The following is a 20,570-nucleotide window of genomic DNA, read 5'->3' on the forward strand; positions in this document are numbered from 1 at the left end:
TAATTCCAATTTCTGAGAAGGTGGCCCAAGTGAATTGCACAAGCTGATTTTGTCCCTGGGCATATCAGTAGGAGATGTCTTATAGTTTCTATCTCCTCGGATTGTGTACAAAAGCGGCTTGTGTTTGTTTCTGATTGGTTTCTTCTTGCCAGGACTTCTTTGGTGTAGAGCAGGTTTAAGCGGAACCACAGAACGTTTTGCCATAGTTTTTTATCTGGGCATTTAGCCAGGTATGCTCTAGTTTGATTTACTTTCACTGTATTTGGTGGCAATTGTGCTATCAGTTTTGAAGTTCCCGCTTCCTCCAGCGTTCTGGTCCAGTCTCTTTCTAGGATGTTTTTTTTTACTTTGGGCGGGTTGCTTTTTAGTTCCTCTTCCGAGCAACCCGCCCAGTCTAGGAGAAGTTTGTTTTTACTTGTGCATTTCTCAGCATCTTGCAAGTTCCAGCTTCTAATTCCTTATTGATGGCTATACGGATCAATGGTGGAGAAGGAAGGGCTATCTTTCTATATAACATTGCTTTGTTCCATGCTACAATGGCTGTTAGTGACTGCAGGCTCAGCTCTCTTCTAGTTAAATATACTGGTAGCGACTGGGGCAGATTCAATACCTTCCGCCAAAGCATCCACTCTAGTTTCTGCCAGAGGGTTTCCGGAAGATATGGCATTGCTTCAGTACCGTAGGTAAGCCTTGGAAGGACCTTTGTTCTATAGAAAGTTATAGCCGGGATAAGTGGAAAGCGTCCCTATTTCCTGTTGATCGCTTTGTCTGGGCTATTAGTATTTTTACTTTTGCAAATAAACCGTCTTGCATTGGTGGTTCCACAAGGTTGTTGTTTAAAATAATTCCCAGATATCTAAAGCTTTTCACCTTTTCTAAAGGTTTACCATCAATCCTCCAATTCAGGTGCTGTGATTTTCTGGCGGTTTTCTCAAAAGACATTATTTTTGTTTTTTCCTTGTTCAACTAGAGATGGTTTTCTTTCAGGTAGACAGACAAGTTATTTCATTGTCTTTGTAGGCCAATGGCCATTTTCAGTGCAATTACTGCCAGCAGTATTACTGCACGGTAATTGCTCTGAGAATTCCACATTGGGTCCAATGGACCCAATGGGGAATGGGGAGTAACGGTTAGCACCCAAACTGTGATCCAGCGGTAATACTGCTGGACGGGTGGCCGCTAACACAAATAAAGTTGGGTGCTATCCCAGATGGGATACCGGTGCCTGATTGACCCGCCGAGCAGACAGAACCGCAGCCGGACGTGTTGACCAGATCCGTGACGAGGCACCTAAGTAGAACTGCCTCCTAGAAATCGTGTCATCTGTCATTTTTAAAGCTGCACAACTGTCACCTGTCAATTCTGCAGCTGCAAGCTGTCACCTGTCATTTTGAGTTTACTTTAAATCCAAAAAACTACCTTTATGAAATCGTCCATATCTCTGGAACCGTTTGGGCTAGGAACGAAATTTAACTTTCATCTGAAAGCTTAGAATCCAACTAACCTAGAACTGACTTATACTTTTCCCGCGATCACGATTTACGCACTTGCGAAATTTACCGCAATTTGCGATTTGGCCCGATTTCTTCATCTGTAGAAATCAGCAGCTTTTTGCTTCTCTTTGCTAAAATTTGTTTGCAATCTGCTAATCATTCATAGAGTATTGTTAAAGTGAGCCTGAACTAAGATAAAGTAGCCATCACCTACCCTGAACCTCTAGAGGGAATTAAAAGCAATTTTAGCACCTTTTCACTTCCTGGCAAACCGCATTAAAGTAATTTGCCTGTGTTTAAAACTCATCCCTGTTTTCCCTAAGCTTGATGGGAGAACTGGAACTGTGTATTGCATTAAAAAGTGTGATTTGTTGGGATTCTTGAAGACTGTGTGCTCTCCCTCCATTTCTGGTATTGCATAGGGGGGAGTGAATTGTCAAAAGAAAAAGTGATCATATTACCTTTTGCTAAAATCATAACAAGTTATTTCTGTACTGCATTTTATTCCACCTTGCGTTTTCTTGAACCATATAAAGAATTCTTTCCCACCTTGTTCTTCTGTTCCTATTCATAAGTTACCTCTTGCTGATTACTGCTCATATTCACAAGTGTAATATCCATTATCAATTTATTTATAGAAGTGTGATATATATATTGTTTAAATTTTCAAATAAACCTTTCAATTTGCAAAACAAACCTACTTCTTGGCTCAGTGGGGTCAGGGGGATTCTAAGAGGGGGGTGTTATACAAGGGTTGTCATCCAGAGTACTGAACTGGATATAAAAATACATCAATAAGGGTTTTCCTCAGCATCCCAGACTAGGCATTGACTTAGCTGTAGTGTTGATTGAATATTGCTTACAATACGCTCCGACAATTCTTGAAGAGCAATTGGAGTGGAGGTTTTTACTGTGAAATTCCATAATATTCATGAAATGTCTTCCCTTATCCGTGACAGCCTGACGTGAGGATTGGAACTGCAGGTTTAAACCACCATATACACACTCATTCCTCAAACCAGTGCCAAACCCTTACCAACTAAAAGCAAACCCAGTACACAGCGACTGGTTTTTCCGAACTGAAGTTACCAACAGTACATCCAAGCTCTTTTGCGTTTTTCCTCTCAATATCACTAACTAAGCCTCTTAAGCCCTCCCACCTTTTCAAATCTGCCAGATCGCCTGGAGACCGTGCAACTGGCAGCAGTGCGCAGTGTTAATCAGAATCACATAGCATATATTTAAATCCATTGACTCTGCAAGGCAGGTAAAATCAGGTGCGTGTGGCAGGTGATCCCATTGAAATCAATTGGGGACAAATGCATTTTTGTTTGTTGGCAAAGGTTCTCCTGGGGGAGAGGAGAGTTTATTAAAGTCTTTGCAACACAAGTGGTGTGTTGGGTGGGTGAAAATGTGGCCAAGGTGAGTGACATCCATATTCAAGTTGAGAGGTATTTTCTAAATGAATTAGGCCACGTGTTAGCTTCAAGCAGATAATAATGTGGGACAGTAAATGATGAATTCTTTTGTTACATTTACTTTCACACAATGGAAGTGGGCCTAAAAATGGTTATGATCCAGTGGATTGACCTGGCATTCTCCGGATTGGCCAACTTCTGGGAAATCTCATAAAAAGCCTGGAAATTAGCCAATTAGCCAATGAGTGGAGGCCTGCTGTCCGCCGCATGGCAGGGCTCTTAGTGTGGTGTTCCCTCCCATCATAGGAGAGCCGCTGGGGAGCTTGATAGACACAGCCCTAGCACTCCGAATTGCTGACCCTCTCCCACACTCCTTACTCCAAACCTGGGCTGCTTCTGGTAAATCTGACCCTGGTTCAAGGCTCTGCATCGAGCCACTCAGGAAATCCATGCCGGGCCCCCCGGGCAAATGTGGCCCTGCTCGGTTTATCAGGCCCTGCTCCTACCTCCTGCACGTTTCTACAGTTCTATGTGAAACTAGTGTCGCCAGGAAAATGTAGTCATGTGAAAAACTCGTTTTCAAATCATTGGATGGAAGCAATGTAAAGAGTGCAAATGCTGCAAGTGATACTGGCCCTCATTCCGAGGTTGGAGGTAAGTACAGGTACTTTCCGGCATGGCGGAAAGTACGAGACCGACCTCGTAACAGACCGTTAATTGCGGCCTATTACGACCTCGCAGGCACAAGCTTTTCGCCATGCCGGAAAAGTACCTAGCGGCATGTCGCTAAATGACCCGCAAATCCCCCTACCGGCATGGTGTGAGACGTACTTTACAACACCGCCACGGAAGCAGCACCGTCTGTAAGTAACGGTGACCGTAATTTACGGTCAGAGTAAAATAACGGTTCCGGAAATTACGTCATGTTACAGAAACGGGAAGGAGCGCGGCGGCCATCTTTAAAAACACAATCCATTGCCATCCTCTTCAGGCAGCACCCTTGGGAGCAATCCGACGTTCGTGAAAGGACCACACACCCCGGAGCAATGCCTAAAGCCCCTAAGAAATCTGAGGACCGGCTCCGCAAGAGGAGATTCAGCCCGGAAGAGCTGCAGGCAATGGTTGACTACCTTGCGGAACACGCAGATGTTGTTTTCAGCTCCAACATGCGACGAGAGTCAATAATCCGCAAGAAAAACATCTGGGCACAAACCGCCCAAAGGGTGAGTGCAGTAGGCACCACCCCCCGCACCTCCAAGGACTGCCGCAAGCGGTGGGATGATTTGCGGATGCGGAGCTTGCTCTCCACCAACCGGAGTAAGGCAATGCAGACTGGAAGGAGCCCAAGTTCCCCATTGAGACTGGAGACATGGGAGGAGACATGCGCTTCACTGATAGGGACGGAATCAATTGAGGGCGTCGGCGATATGGAGTGCGGGGCTACGTCGTCTGGCGATAGAGGTGAGTGTCCAAAGTCAACACTGCCAAATGCATTTACATGATGTATAGTCCCCCAAGGCCCGTCAAAGGCACCTTCTCATGCTGCCTTCCCCCAATCCAAATAATGCAGAGCCAACTGCCACGCATGCAAGGGCCAAGTGCAAGTACATAACGCACATCACTAATTTTCTCATACCATCATGCACACTGTGCTGCAGGTTCGGCAGTGTGTGAGCCAGACTACACATTACCAGGGCAGGATGAGTCACTCCGACACCTGTGTACATATCATACTCATGCACATGTACTAGTGCTGTTGCTACACCCAAAAGGCCACAAACCCCAAATGACTGAAATGTGAATGCAGCCATCAATGCTATTAGGGCATCATACCATCACTCATGTTGTCCCTCTCTTCTACCCCCACAGACACTGATCATGACAGCGGTGAGCCTCAGACGAGCCGTCCAACCACCTCCCTGGGCAGTGCCAGGGTCCGCCGCATTCCAGCCCGGACCCAAACACCCACCCCGGCTCCCGAAAGGTCAGTGGAGGATGCACCACCCCAATCCCTCCCTGCATCGGCGCATGTCACAATGCCCACCCCCAACGTCGGCAGAGTCTAGTATTGCTGGGGAGGTGGCAGCTACGGGCCCCCAGGAGAATTTGGACAGACCTTTATCCATCTGTGGGGCGTCCGAGGAGGAGTTTTATCCCACAGTCCACACCCCGGAGCCCAGCAATGTCCCCCTGGCATCATGCAGTGACTCTGGGGATCCTGAAACACCTGGCCGTTGTGCTCCAACAAACACACAGGCATACTATGATTGTCGCCCAGGTTCACTAGTCAAGTAGGGCCAAGTCACTCCAGTGATGAACACCCATCATTTGCTACACGTCGTGCAACTCAGCTGACTGACCTCATCACCGGGTTCATGGAGGACAACCGCCAGGCCAGGGTGGAATGGCTAAATGAACTCCGGAAAATGCGTCAGGCAGTCACTGAGAGCACTAACAGGTTGTGTGACGTCCTAGGACACATAGCTGATGCCCTTGAGGCTGCACATTCCAATCAGCAGGAGGACACGGCCACATCCAGTCGTGACACACCGTCAAGCCCTTCACGACGAACTCTGCGTTCAATGCGGCGCCGGGACATGCCTCCCCTTGGGCCCGGGAGCTGGGACTAATCGTCATTGCTGCCACATGTGGCCTTAATGTACTACATTGGAGTACTGTTGTGAAGTTGGGGGGAATGGGGTGAAGGTTTGTTGTGGAGTTGGGGGGAGGGGGGTGAGGGTTTGTTGTGGAGTTGGGGGGAGGTGGGTGGGCCGGTGGAGGGATTGTTTACACTCATCCATTTAAAATGTAAATACACCTTTGGAGTTGCAAAGTTTAACCTGTGTGGACATTCGTCATTCAACATGTGTATCATGACGTCTGACAGTGCATGGTCTACAAGTATACACACACCCAGGGCCCTGTGTGCCCATATAATGCCGGCCTCTGCTGTCCTGGTTATTATGTCCAAACGTTGTTAGCCACACGACATGTCCCTCCCATGCACCGCCTCCGTGATGCTCTCTTGCCCCTTCCTCCTCCTCCTTCACTCAATCTTCATCTGGTACTAGCAGTCCCATGTGAGGGGACAGAGCCACATTCCAAGGGATGCACAATTTGTTGAGCTGTGCATATGACAAGTGGGTCTTGGACACCACATTGCAGTAGATGGGTCCCCCACCAGTCCAGCTTCGGCAACTCATATGTGCCTTATGGAAGCCAGATGGCTGCTACATCTCCACGCATGCACGGGTATGGCCATTATAATAGGGCTCCCTGGGCCTGGTCTGTGGGTTTCTGACAGGGGTCCGGTACCATGGTGTCAAGGGACAGCCGCCAACATGTAGCCAATTTAGGTAAGTGTCTGGACTGTCATGTAGGAGAACTGCACTAGTATGACATGGCAGCAGTCATTGATGCCCATACGCACATGTCGATGGATGCATTTAGCCCATTCATGGCCCCAATATGTGTCCTGTGCAATGGAATGATGTAGGGGGCAGCGTCTACGAGATGGTCCATGAATATTGTCACGCACATCTTGTGGTATGCACTTCATAGATGCATGCAGCAGTGTAGATGGTAGATACATGAAGTGCTGTGTACTGTGTGAATCCGCTGTTGGGTGTGTTGGCTGTAGTCAGTGGCTGATATTCATCATACTGCTCTGATCTATACTATGGTCATTTCCACCACTCCTATGGGTGTGCCGAAACGGTGATGTGGTGTGCTATCCCTGCTGCCCTCAGTTCAATCCACTCCCAGGGATGACTCTCCGGTGTGGTGACATGCTGGAGGCAGGCATATTCTGCATATGCAGTCCATCTTCATATATGGCCTTATGGTTGTCTGTGCCGCAAATGAGTGGTGCATGTGCTGTGGGATTTGGCCTTGTCAGATTTTGGTAATGTTGTGTTTGGGGTGTGCCTTACACCATCGATGTGGGTATCTGTACTAATGTGCCGTTACACTGGTTCTGTGGCACAGTGTTTGGTGGGGTGGACTTTGTGCAGTGGCTTCATCATTTCAACCCAGTTTGTTCATGCAGGCACCCACCTCATGGCACAAATGCACTGGCATGGCACAGTCAGACGACTCACCTAGCAGACATGAACGTCATCCTGCATGTCGGCCCATGCGGCACGGTAGCATGGAGGTCAGCTGGCCGATTGAGTCATGAGTTGTTCCGGGATGTCGGGACCACCCATGTGTGATGTTCTTGCTTGCCTTGCTTTCTGTCTGCACGTTGGGGGAATGGTATTGCTTGCGTTTGTGATCCGCCACATGCATGCCATGCAGGTCTACCTAATCCACGTGGGTGCTGTCAGGGGCACCCATGTCATTTGGCACGCCTGCCAATGCATGGGGGCCAACTTTTGTGTCGTATATCTCCTGGGTAGTCCTTGTTAGGGATTTGTAGCCCCTTGTGTGCCTGAGGGGGTGCTCGAGCACTTCGTTCTGTGTCCGTGTACTGGACGGTTGTGACATGCCATGCATGGGCCCAACTGTGTGCTGATAGGTGCCTGTGGCATGGCTGTGGGGCACAGGCACCACCTTCAATTGTGCCGGGAGAGCGGTGTGTATTTGTATGCTGCTCACTTATCTAGTAATTTCGCCACCAAATTATGGTGGTGAGGCTGTCACATTCTAGCGGGTAGGGGGTGTGTGTCTGCTCAAGGGTTTCCTTGAGGAACAGGACCTGCTGCGTGGGAATGGGGGCTGCTGGGGTGGTGGCGGAGGCTGCACTGGTGCTGCATGCTGGGCCTGTCTCCCCTCCTTCTCCCCCTGTGTCTCCTCAGTGGGGGTGTGTGGTGTTTTTGGTGTAGTTCTAGTGGTTTTGACCTTGCTGGCAGGGCCTCCTGCCTCATGTGCTGCTACCACTATTGGTCTTTTCTTGGTGTGGGAGGGGGTGTGGTGTGTGGGTGTGATCCTTTTGTGCTGTGGCACACTCCATTGCCTCCACCTGTGCTGATTGTGTGCACCTGTGGCTCTGTGGACCACTGCTCAGGGTTCTTTACTCCTTCTCTGAGATGCCTGTGTGTACTCCATGCCGGTAAGATACTTTACGGCCTTGATGAGGCCGTTATTTACGTGTGCTCCATACTTGTGATCAGCTCCGGTTTACGCCATTCCGCTAATTTCGGCATGGTGGGGCGCGCGCACGACCCAAGACCGGTATTTACAGCATCGTAGATTACGGTGCTGTAAATAGTGGTCTAACAGATCGGAATGGCCCGTAGCGGTAAGCGATGCCGGTAATCCTTTACCGGCATCGTTTTTACCTTTACTCCAACCTCGGAATGAGGCCCACTGTCACCAAAAAAGGTATTGGCCCTCATTCCAACCCAGGCGTTAAGGGTTTAACGGCGCCGTCGACGCCGCTAACCCTTAACGCCTGATTTCCACCTTAACGCATGCTTTTAGCAGGCGTTAAGTACCAAGGCGCTAAGCGTCCTTGGCGCTAATTACGGCACCGTAATTTACGGTGCCGTAATTAGCGCCTTCCCCACTCCCATTATGCCCTATGGGGCAAAAATGGGAATGGGGAAGGGTAAATGGGGATTGGGGATTTACCGCCCCACTCACCTTGGAATGGGGCGGTAAATCTGCCATGCACCATGGTGTAAACAGAGTTTACACCATGGTGGTAAAGTAGGGAACTTACCACCTGGGTTGGAATGAGGGCCATTGTGTGATATGAGGAAAAACAGACAAAAGCACATGTCACTCAAGTATAAATATTAAGCCCAATTGGCAATAACCTAATTTTCCCATTTTCCTGATGCCTTCACAGGGTGTACTCAATTCTTGCTATAATGCAGAAGAATTCACAATCCAAGATATGATTTTAAGGAGTGCTGCCTTGAGTGACTGCAGCGATCTTGGCGGAAAAGAACAATAGTCCTTTCGATTCGATCCAAACAAGAATTTAATGTTTCCCTGTGAGTGGTGTGGGGACTCAAATGAATGTTTACTCACATATTTGGACATATGTCACCATACGTGATGCACTCTTCATGGGTGATGTGAAATTGTACATTTGGGAGCCTGCCTAGATGCCGTGTGAACAGTGATATTGGGATGTGAGCTGCAGGTGGATTATTCGGTCGCTTGCAGTTTGGTGGCAGAAAGTATATGGGAGCTCATAAGGACATGAATGGCCACAGGGACCTCCTTAACATTAAATCTCTGCTCTCATGGATCCTGTGAGAGACATCACAGGATGTGAAACTTGAGTAAAATTGAAAATTAGCACAATGATAAATAACTGAAATGGATTGCGGCCCGACTGGAAGCCGTGTCTGGTGAGCAGGCGCTTTGGTTCTCTCTTGTTTGGCGGTAATAGCATCAGTTTCCATTTCATTAGGAAGGTGAGTGCGATGAGGATGTCAAGTTCGATGTTGTTTGCTTCTGCTTTGCCTACCTAGCACTTAAAGGTCTATGCTGTCAAAGATATATTGGCAACTACTCATTGGCTGGTTGCAGGTTTGGATTGATTGTGAATTGCTCTGTATTCTACCAAGAATTGAGTACAACCAAAGAGGAGATGTTTGGTAATTTGCCTCGTGCTTGGATCTGTCTTTTCTCGCTAACTAATAAGGAAGCCTTCCTTGAAAGTTGTTCTCTTTGCGTAGCCACCATGTCAAGGATTCCCACTAATCTGAAAGTTACGTGAGGTGCAACATGTTTACATAATCGTTTGTTTGGTGTCTTTTAGAAATCACGGAATTCATAAAATCATCATGGAGAAGTAAAGCGGCAGACATTGGTCTACAAGGAAACACCAGATTGATAGATGCTGTGACGAAAGCCAAGACATTTTGGATTAATTAGCTGTACGCAGAAGCCAGCTGGCTGTTGCAATACGAATATGTTGTTTTCCTTTTGTTCCATATATACATATGCATATATGTGAAAAGGTTTCTTCTTGTTCACTTTGAGGTATATTCACCAAGGTTGAAACACCTTCTTTTGTTCATAAGGTTTAAGATTTAACTGAGATATTTATTTATTTTTTGCATATTTATATAGCGTCTATACGCAATGTGTTTCCAGGCGCCACAAGACAAAAAAGGGGTTACGGGGACAAGGAGATTAAAAACAATAACGGTCCTTCTAGGCCTTGTGACATTCATATTGTGCGAGTGCAGCAGCAAGAAGGGAGGGGGAGGGGAGAAGGGGGAGCCGGGGCAGGAGTGCCCAGGTTTAGGCAAGTGCTATGGAGAGCCCAGGAGGCAGTTGCCAGGGGGTGACAGGGTTCATCGACTAGTGCAGGGAAGAGGGTGGCCAAGACTCATGGGGGGCAACACACCAGGCTGGTCATGGAGGGGGCCCGGAAGGGCAGTGATAAATTGGGCAGGTGCTTAGGCAGACTGGACGAGGGGGGCCTGGTGCCATGTAAGACTCATAAGGGACCAGGCCGCCAGTCACAGCAGACAGACGGGGGGATTAGCGCGGGAGGGCGTGAGGAATGAAAGAGTTTGAATATGGCACACACCCCTGCATTGGGGGGGTGGACATGGCTGGTAACGGCCTTCCAAGCCTAGACAGGCCCGAACAAAGCGAGGTAAGTGGGGAGAGAGCCTCCCTGTTGCCTCCCCACAATCAAGATGGCCTCACCCGGGGAAGGGCCTCTGGTGGCTGGAAACAGTGGGCGGTACACAGTGTATTCTCGCCCGCTCTTCCAGCCACCTGATTGGCTGAGAGCCCTTCCCCGGGTTCAAGTGAGTGTGAATGATTGTCAAGGGTATGTGAAAATGTTTCTTTTGGATTAATGCGTTTGTGTATTTTAGAAACACAGACACTTTGTGAAAAAGGAGCTATTTGTAATTTTAAAGGTACTGATTTGTATGTATAATTTATACACTATTTAATATTTTTTGTATCTGTAGGGGCATATATTCATTGCAGTCAAACTGGATTAGGTATGCTTGGTTGAAACAATTGAGTAGGTTTTCTGTGGGAACTATTAAAGGAAGATAAAGGCATGTCATTAGGGCATGCCAAGGGGCAGCACAGAGCATATGAAGCAGCCACTGGCCATGCCTGGTGCCACGTTGCCCACAGCCTCGCCTTCACCCCAGTGGCCTCGGTGGGCCTGCAAACTACTACTAGGCAGGGTTTAAACATAACAGCCTCTATTCCCTGTGCCAAACTCAGAACATGGCAGCCTCCATTACCTGTGTGATAGGACACCTCACCCACTGGGCACGGGATACAGCCGTAGCAGCAGACCTGTTTACCTGGTAACATTAGTTTCTGATATCCAGGCAGGCACGGCTCACTGCACCTGGACTGCGGCGGTGTCTGTCAGGTAAGAGATGAAACAGTTAAATAAGCAGTATATAATTGCACTTTATAAACATCAGCAACCTCTTCCTCAATCCCTTTTCTTACCCAAAACGTTTCAATAAGAAAATAAAGCACCTTTCCCTTTCATATTCCTGATTCCATTTGTATTTGTGTTTGTCCTACTAGGCCTCATGTGACTTGTTCCATTTATTTCTCCTACTTCAGTCCCCAAAACAATTCAAAACATAATAGTAAACCCTTTGCATTGTCCACAAGGCTTTCTGGGGCCTGGGTCCAAAATACCTTCAGCTGTCCCTCTGTAAATATCTTCCCTCCCGAGCTCTTCGCTCCTCCACCACCAAATCCCTCAGGGTCAGTCGTTTTTCAAAGAAACGAGCTGGGGGTAGATCTCTGTCTTCGGCTGGGGCATCCCTCTGGAACAGCCTCCCTGCCACTCTGAAACTTGAGGAGAACAATCTACGGTTCCGGAAGCACCTCATGACCTTCCTCTTTGCTTCTGCTTACGCTCCTCTTGAGGAGAACAATCTCCGGTTCCGGAAGCACCTCATGAACTTCCTCTTTGCTTCTGCCTACGCTCCTCCTCTCCCCTGTTGATCTGTTCTGCCTTGGCATCGAGCACCTGGATGTCCTCTAACTTTCGGGCCCACATACCTACTCACCTGCCACCCACCTGCATTGCCTCCTGGCAATCCCTTGCACTTGGGTCTGTATCTGTAACCCTATAATGATATATGGCATTTATAACGCGCATATACACAATAAATAAGAGTGCGGCCAGCTGGTCGCAGGTGCACGGGTAAGTGCAGACATCGGGTGTCAAGTGCTGGTAGGGGCTGAGGGGATACAGAAACAGTCCCTGAGTGAAAGAGTTGCCAGGGGGGGCAGTGCAGGTGTGCAGCTGGCGGGGAGGGGACCTGGGCCCGAGAACACAGGGAAGCCAGGTAACCAGTGCAGTTTCAGCCAGTAGATCAGCAGGGGAGAGGAGGAGAGGCCTTAGCAGAAGAAAGAGATCTAGCCCCAACTCGCTGTTGGAGAAGCGACTGACCCTGAGGGAGTTGGAGGTGGATGAGTGAAGAGCTCGAGAGGGAAGATATTTAAGAAGAGAGAGTTGAAGGTATTGAGGTCCCAGGCCCCAGAAGGCCTTGTGGACAATGCAGAGGGTTTTGAACTTAATCCTCGCCGCCACTGGGAGCCAGTACAGAGATTTCAGTCCTGGAGAGATACGATGGGCCTCATTACAACCCAGGCGTTAAGGGTTTAACGGCGCCGTCGGCGCCGTTAACCCTTAATGCCTGATTACCATTTTAACGCCTGCTTTTAGCAGGCGTTAAAATGCAAGGCGCTAACCCGCCTTGGTGCTAATTACGGCACCGTAATTTACGGTGCCGTAATTAGCGCCTTCCCCACTCCCATTATGCCCTATGGGGCAAAAATGGGAATGGGGAAGGGTAAATGGGGAATGGGGATTTACCGCCCCACTCACCTTGGAATGGGGCGGTAAACCCGCCATCCACCATGGTGTAAACAGAGTTTACACCATGGTGGTAAAGTTGGGAACTTACCGCCTGGGTTGTAATGAGGCCCGATCTCTGGGCTTGAGGCCAAGGACAAGTCTCGCAGTCCTGTTTTGGATCAGTTGCAGAGGGCGGTGAGTAGAGGCACGCAGATTTAGAAAGAGGCTGTTGCAGTAGTCCAGCCTAGAGAGAACCAGAGCTCTGGAGACAGTGAGCTTCTGGGGGAAGGAGAGGAAAGGGAGAATACTTCAGAGGAGGTGCAGCTGGTAGTGTGACTTCTTAGAGATGTCAGAGATGTGACGAGAGAAGGAAAGTGTGGAGTCGAAGATGACACCTAGGTGTTTAGCTTCACAGCTGGGAGCAGGAAGAAGGCCAAGAGAGGCCGGCCAGAGAGTAACAGGAAAGGAGGGAGCAGGTGTGCCGATGAGGAGAATCTCGGTCTTACTGGCATTAGGGCAGAGATCATTGGCAGTGCACCACTCCTGGATGGCGGAGAGACAGTCAGAGATCAGAGAAGGAGAAGAGGTGGTGGAAGGGAGCCTGAAGATGAGTTGAGTGTCATCCGCATAGCACTTAAAGTTGGAGCAGAGAGCGGCAATGCGGTGGCCAAGACATGCCAGGTATTGGTTGAACAGCCAGGGGGAGAGGTTAGACCCCTGGGGAACACCACAGGTAGAGATAGAGATAGAGGAGAGGAAGGACCCAAATTGGACCTGGTAGGGTCCATCGGAGACGAAGGAGGTCAGCCAAGCCAGGGCCTGATCGGTGATACCCAGGTTATCACAGAGACGGTTGAGCAGGATGGCATGGTTGACCGTATCAAATGCAGAAGAGAGATAAAGTAAGATGAGGACACAGGGGGGTATTGGAGTCAAGGTTTGAGAGCAGGTCCTCACAGATGTTTAGGAGAGCAGTTTCTTTGCTTCTGGCAGCTCTGAAGCCAGACTGATAGTCATGCAGATAACCAACAGATTCAGTGTGAAAATTAACCTGGGAGATGGCCAGCTTTTCCAGGAGTTTGCCCAGGAAGGGAGTGATGAAGATTGGGAGATAGTTAGCCGGGCAGGAAGGGTCGGGAGAGGGTTTTTTAAGAAGGGGGTGCACAAGGGAGTGCTTCAGGGGGGAGTGGAAGACTCCAGTGGCGAAGGAGTGGTTGCAGAAATCAGCCAGAGCAGGAGCCAGGGTGTCAATGTTGTCCTTGATGGTTTTGGAGGAACAGGGGTGAACCTGTTTTTATGCGACTTTCATAGATCAGACTTGCCTGGAAACCTTGTCAGAGGAGAATAGGGAAAGGCAGAAAATGAGGGGAGAGGTGGCCGGTGTCCAGTCAACTCGTCGAAAAAAAACTGGTCGACTGCAATTTGGTCGACGCAATTTGGTCGAAAACCATTTCGTCGAAATTTTTTTTTTATTTATATATTTATTTTTTGGGTTTTCGTTTAGTTAAAAAAGGGGTTTTTAGAGAAAAAAAAGGGGGGTGGGGGGGGACCCCCCCAAAAAAAAAAAAAAGAAAAAGGGTTAAAATAGAAAAAAAAAAATTTCGACGAAATGGTTTTCGACCAATTTGCTTCGACCATTTGTCTGGTCGACCAATTTTTTTAGACGAATTGACTGGCAACCGAGGTGGCCGCAGCTCCCCCTCTCTTTCTGCACTTATCAGACACACCCTGTTTCTTGCCTTAAACCTAGCACTTGCCACTTGCTGGCTGCACTACCACTGTTGTTTGTTGTCTTTTTTATTTTATTTATTTCATTCCTTTGCTCAGCATTTTCTACTTCTCCCCCCTTCCATGCACTTTCCCCTTCCCTCTCCCCTGCACTTGTGCCTTCTCAATGTCACTGGGCCTAGTAAGATCGTTGTTTTGTTCTCCCTTGTTTCTCTTCCTTGCCTCGTTGTGCTCTGAAACACTTGTGTACGAGTGCTATACAAATAAAATATCAATATCAATAAACTGTTCCCTTATTTATTCACGCTTGTTTGTGAAACCTAAAACCTTCCAATTTGTGTGTGATCTGAGAATCCTTCCTGTTTGAGTCACTTTGTTTGCTCTAGTCTGTCCTGTTTGAGTCCCTTTCTTTGCTCTAGTCCGTCCTGTTTGTGTCACTTTCTTTGCCCTATGCAGTCCTGTCTGAGTCATCTTCTTTCTTTCTTTTCCCTAGTCTGCCGTGGTTGAGTCCCCTTCTTTCCTTCTTTGCCCTAGTCTACCCTGTTTGAGCCACCTTCTTTCTTTCTTTGCCCTAGCCTGTCCTGTTTGAGTCACTTTGTTTGCCCTAGTCTATCCTGTTTGAATGACCATCTTCTCCCTTGTCTGTCCTGTTTAAGTCACCTTCTTTGCTCTAGGATGTCCTGTTTGAATTGTAATAGGGGCCCTGGAAAGTCCCAGCGCAAGCGGTACAGGCAGGTCAGGAAATCGGGGACCCATGACAGAAATAGACAAGGTAGTTGGCAAACACCTGCTTTAATAAACCATATAAAACAGGGGCAGCATTAAGCATGCACGTCTCAAGCTCAGGCTACACAACGCAAAACAGTAGTTTAAAAACACAAAATATGCCACTCCTAATGTTACACTGTAATCTTAGTTACTAAAACCTATGTGATGGAGGGATTGGTTAAGGGAATTGTCTACATATAGTTTACATATTGGTTAGTATTTTCATTGGATAAAGCTATCTGATGGCCCCACCTCAAACCACCCCTAAATCTATTCAAGTAACAAAGACATCATCTTATCAACAGGTAATTGGCTAATGCAACATTACAGGGCTGCATCATCTTGAGAGTTGTGATTGGTTTGGCATTGGTTTTATCAACTTTGGACACTTGGCAGGCCCTCTGCACATGAGTGAGAATAGTGGTAGGAGGAGCGAAACCTAGGAGTCGCTTTTTCTGATGAAAGAAAACAACATCCCTTATTTCCTAGGCTTTGAGCCAGGACATCTAGCTTTGTAATTGGCCTTGTCTGGCATTTCTGTTCTGGGAACCTGTGGGGAGTCGTGGCAGGTATCTATCTGTGTCTAGAGTTAACAAATGGGCCCTGTTTTCTAATTATAGGTCACGTGTGAGGAGACCACATTCAGACTTATTTTGCTCTGCTATTACCTTGATTTTCGATCACTGTTACCTTCTTTGGACACTGGAGACTTGGTCGAGCTACTCCTCAGGCAGTATTAAGCTTCTAATTAAGAGTTACCTGGCACTGGAAGGCTATTTATTCTTTTGCCTAATCTAAGAGAAATATGCCCAACGCTTGGGAATTATGATCTTCTGTTCTCCTTGAAGCTATTCAAACCTCCCTTTTTGCAGTAACCCTGGAGGGGGCTGTGCAGCCACTGCCTGGCCTGCCCAGGTCTGTATTTTAGCTAATGCCAGTAATGTCTTCTTGCAGTTGCGAGTCTATGGTCTGGAGGCTGGGGAGGGGCTGACACGAGGAATGACGTATTCATCTGCCTATCAACATTCCCTCCTCTGGTCGAGTCCTCAGCCACATGTACGCTAAGGCCCTACCCCCAGTAAGGTACCTTCGGGGTGCATATCTTTGTCACCCCCCTCAGGCCACCTGAGTTCTTTATGTGTTTGTCTAAACTCCAGGTTACAAAGCAGCACTCTCCATCTGGTTTGCAGAATACCCAACATCCCACGTAATTAAGAGGCTCTCGGGGATATCAAAATGTTGATCCTGGAGGGATGATGGGACTTTGTTTCAGGTCCATATGAGGGGGTTATCGTTTTGTGTGCATTCATGCACTTGAGTATCCAGGTTTATCACTATTTTCATCCTGACCGCCTTATTAGCAGTCTTCTTACACTGGCCTATGGCTATACTCAGGATGCAGAATCCCTCAAGGGATTGCGTTTATAATGTTGGTTACGATCATGAAACTACTTAATGTATTAAAGAATATACTCATGTGAAAAATCATTACATTTGAGTGTTGTTGTTAATACAGGAACCTAATCATACATACACATAGGCAATGGCTGCAGCAAAATGTATTTTCCCGTTCAAACCTATCCCGATTTTGAAAAACGTTACCACTTAGCCGGTCCAGGTGACCATGCTCACTTTAACCCCATTGCCGGTCCCTCATGGTTATGACCAGTAGCCAGATTGTCCGGGTCATGGACTTTGGCCATGACTCTGTCAATATGGCCACTGCCAATGGCCACAATCTATACCTCCGTCAACAAAGGTATATTACTATTGTTTGTACCTACATTATGACACTTTTCAAAAAATAAAATGTGGGCACATTTGCAAAACCATGCTTTCAGGTCTTTGCCAATGGTCCTTGCATGAGTTTGCTGCAAATCCGTCCAGCGCTTCAGGCTGCAGTCGCAAGCACCATTTTATTTCTCATTTAAACCTAGAGCTTCGGCCATGTCACATGCCCCAATAAGTAAATCAGAATACGCATTCATCCTTCCCGAGGGCAAGGCCCACTCTCCATTCACCAAAGTTATAGCACTATTTTTTGTACTTCCATTTGGACACTTTCTAGAAATAAAACACAAGACAGATTTACAAAAGCATGCTTTCAGGTCCTTGCTTATGCTCCTCGCGCAAGTTTGTTGTAATCCAGTCAAGCACTACAGGATGTAGCCGCAAGCAGAATATTTTTTCCAATTCAAACCTAGGGCTTTGGCCACGCTGCATGCCCCAATACGCAAATCAGAGTGCACGATTGTCATGTAATTGCAGAGTGGTAGAATGGGTCGATCAATGCGCTTGATCTAGTACTTTAATCAGATAAACCTGCTGCTGGTGATGGGGTTCTTTTGTGGAGGTGACTTTCCTTCTTCAAATGTTAGGGTTAGAATGGGAGAGTGAGCCTTGTTCACCTGAACACTGGGTTATTTAATAAGTAACTGTTCTCGTAATAAAGCAGTCTTGAAAACCATTGTTGTGCAATATTTATTGTAAGAAGTCAGCCGACACGTGTTTCAACTCTCTAGGGTCTTTCTAAAGGTATGATTAAGGGCCAGTCATTGCTGTGAGGTTGTGGAAATGAGTCCAGGATGCAATTTCAATATCTTGTTCCGGGATGGTCGCAAATAAGGGCGGTTAATGATTTGGTGGCCTGGTGAACACGTGGATGCCTGGTTTAGCGCGCTCAGTAATAATCAGCTAATTTGCATTGTCTCGGAGTCTATGAAGTGGTAGTCATGGCGATCTGTTGATGCAATCCAGTCCAGCACTTCAGGCTGTAGCCACGCGCAAAATATATTTTCCCATTCAAACCTATCCCGATTTTGAAAACCTTTACCACATAGCCGGTCCCTGGTGGCCATGCCCACTTTAACCCCATTGCTGGTCCCTCTCGGTCATTGCCAGAAGCCATATTGTCTGAGTCATGGCCTTTTACCATGATTCAGCCAATCTGCCCACTGCCCATGGCCACAGGCTATACCTCAGTCACCAGAGTTATATGACTATATTTTGTACCTACATGAGGACACTTTAAAAAAAATAAAACACAGACACATTTGCAAAACCATGCTTTTCAGGTCCTTGCCAACAGTGCTACAAATCCGTCCAGGTTTTATTTTTTGTAAAGTGTCAAAATGTATATACATAAAATAGTCATATAACTTAGCCTCCACTTGACAAAATCCATTCCGACTTTGAACAAACATTTAAGGTTGTCTCTATAACGTTCCTGAAAACTTTTCTGCAGATTCGTCAAACGGTATCAAATTTATAAGCCGTCTAAAAATGTTGAGACTCCCCTCTAATTTTGGCCCCTCTTGACAAAATTCCACCAAACTTTGCCGAAACATTACAACCTAGGGCTAAAATCATCTTGCAGACGTTTGTGCAGATTCGTCAAAAGGCACCAAAGTTGTATGCCTTTCAAATATTCTGGGACCCCATCTAAACAGCAACAGACTTTGAAGAACCATTCAGGGCCAGTTCCAAAAGGATATCGGAAAATTTCATGGAGTTTCATTGAGTCGTGCCAAAGTTATAAGCCATCCAAAAACTACTTTTAACCAACCTTGAAAAGCAGAAATATGCATGGATGCCCCTGAACATCTGGGACATCTGTGGACATCGGAGAAGAAGAATTGTGTGATATTTGGCTTTTTATGGCCATATCCCATCCCATCCTCATCACCCCTCAACTCCCCAGAGATGGTTTCATTAGTTTGACAAGTGCAATTTGGTGTTTTTTAACATGTAAAAAATTACAATGCCGCAAATTCAACATGGCGACTATTGCAGAAACTATGATGCACCTCACACTTTTCCCCATCCAATCAGCGTCCGTTGTCTGCTGACATCATGTCGCCCTCTGGGCAAATCACGGGTCTGTCTGCGGACCGAACAGGGAAGTGAGTCCATGGACCACACCTAGATATCACACATTTTTTGGGACCTACTTTTTGGCAGTTTTAAATAAAACTACTTGACAGATTGACACAAATTTACAAAAGCACTCCATCAGGACCAAGCAGCTACGTCTGGCGCAAATTTGGTGAAAATCCATCCAGCGGTTTGGGCCCCAAATATAGTGCTCTTCCTAAGGGTTGAGCAACTTAACCATAGCTGTGTAATATATATATATATATATATATATATATATATATATATATATATGTATATATATATATATATATGTAAAACACCAAGAAAGTTATAGTGGGTTTAAAAAGGTTTGAAAAAAACTCTTTCACCTGAAATGTGAAAATAGGAAAGTCCATTTGAGCCAAGACACACATTCCACAATGCCCCCTAGTAGCCATCGCTGGACGTTCACCTCCATTTCTGAGCCACAACAGCAAGGCATTGTGGATATGCAAATTGGCTCAAATGCAAACCTTTTCTGTCTTGGGTTGATTAAGCTATGTATAAAGTAGCACTGCCCTCGTAGACAAAGAATAGTTCATGGAGAAAAAGGTTTGCATGTATATGTATATAGAGAGAGAGAGAAATTTCTTTTGATTGTTTTGTCGGCTACGTGCGATCTCTTAAGTGCAGTTAAAATCTTTAGGGGGAAAATATTCACTTTGTTCTCTTTGCTTGCTGATTAAAGGGAGGGACAGTTCATTGTCTATCTCAGTCTGTTGGCTGCTGTCTGCTTCTTGTCGCTGATCGGGTCAGTATCCGCGTCACCTCTTCTTCACCTTCAGCTTCAGGGACTGGTGGCAGGGTGGTCTCATCTTTGTATGGTTTGACGTCACTGAGGTGGAGCCAGGCTCGCCTTTCTTGTTAACTGCATTGGGGGAAACTTCCTTAATGAGGAGGGGGCCCTCAAAGCGTGGCTTGTGCCAGCGCCTAACAAAATTCTTTATAAGAACTCTATCAGCAGGAAATAAGGCAGGAGGGCTTGAGTAAGTCTTGCAAATTGAGCTGTTCGCTGTATTCCTCATTGTTCTTTGATGTCTCCTGCCGGGCCGGAGCTGTTGAGACATAAAAGCGACACTGACCATCATAGCAGTCAAGTATTCATGCATTTCAGAGCCAAGCACATCAGTTGTATTGTGGGCGTAAGTTTGTGCTCGAGTGGGAGGAGCAAGAGGTATATGCATACAGCGTCCCATCACCAACTCTTGAGGAGTCCGGTGATGGTCTGAGCCAGTCCGATTGTGTAATGCAAATAGGTCTAACGGTAGTCAATGGAGCTATCCTGTTTTTAGTGTTACTTTTAAATTGACAATTCTTTCTTTGAGTAGGCCGTTGAGACACTCACAAATCCTTTTTGCATGTGGCATCGGGGTGTGTGCACGGACCGGCTTCAATCCAGTAGGAAAAATGACATACGACTACTAACATATATCTGTAGCCATCTGTAGGCATTACAAACTTGGATCATATCTACATAAACGA

General features: G+C 47.0%; 1 protein-coding gene across 2 annotated transcripts in view; it reads right to left on the reverse strand.

Annotated features, from left to right (window-relative positions):
• LOC138453016 (vomeronasal type-2 receptor 26-like) overlaps nucleotides 1–20,570 on the reverse strand; it is a 980,057-nt gene that overhangs the window by 84,596 nt on the left and 874,891 nt on the right. For both annotated transcript variants that reach the window (XM_069605428.1, XM_069605427.1), the window contains exon 5: nucleotides 11,092–11,218. In XM_069605428.1, the coding sequence (XP_069461529.1) occupies nucleotides 11,092–11,218 (127 nt within the window). The remainder of the gene's footprint in view (nucleotides 1–11,091; nucleotides 11,219–20,570) is intronic.

The sequence above is a fragment of the Ambystoma mexicanum genome, chromosome 4p (assembly GCF_040938575.1).
Source record: "Ambystoma mexicanum isolate Mex_15411 chromosome 4p, UKY_AmexF1_1, whole genome shotgun sequence".
Lineage (NCBI taxonomy): Eukaryota > Metazoa > Chordata > Amphibia > Caudata > Ambystomatidae > Ambystoma > Ambystoma mexicanum.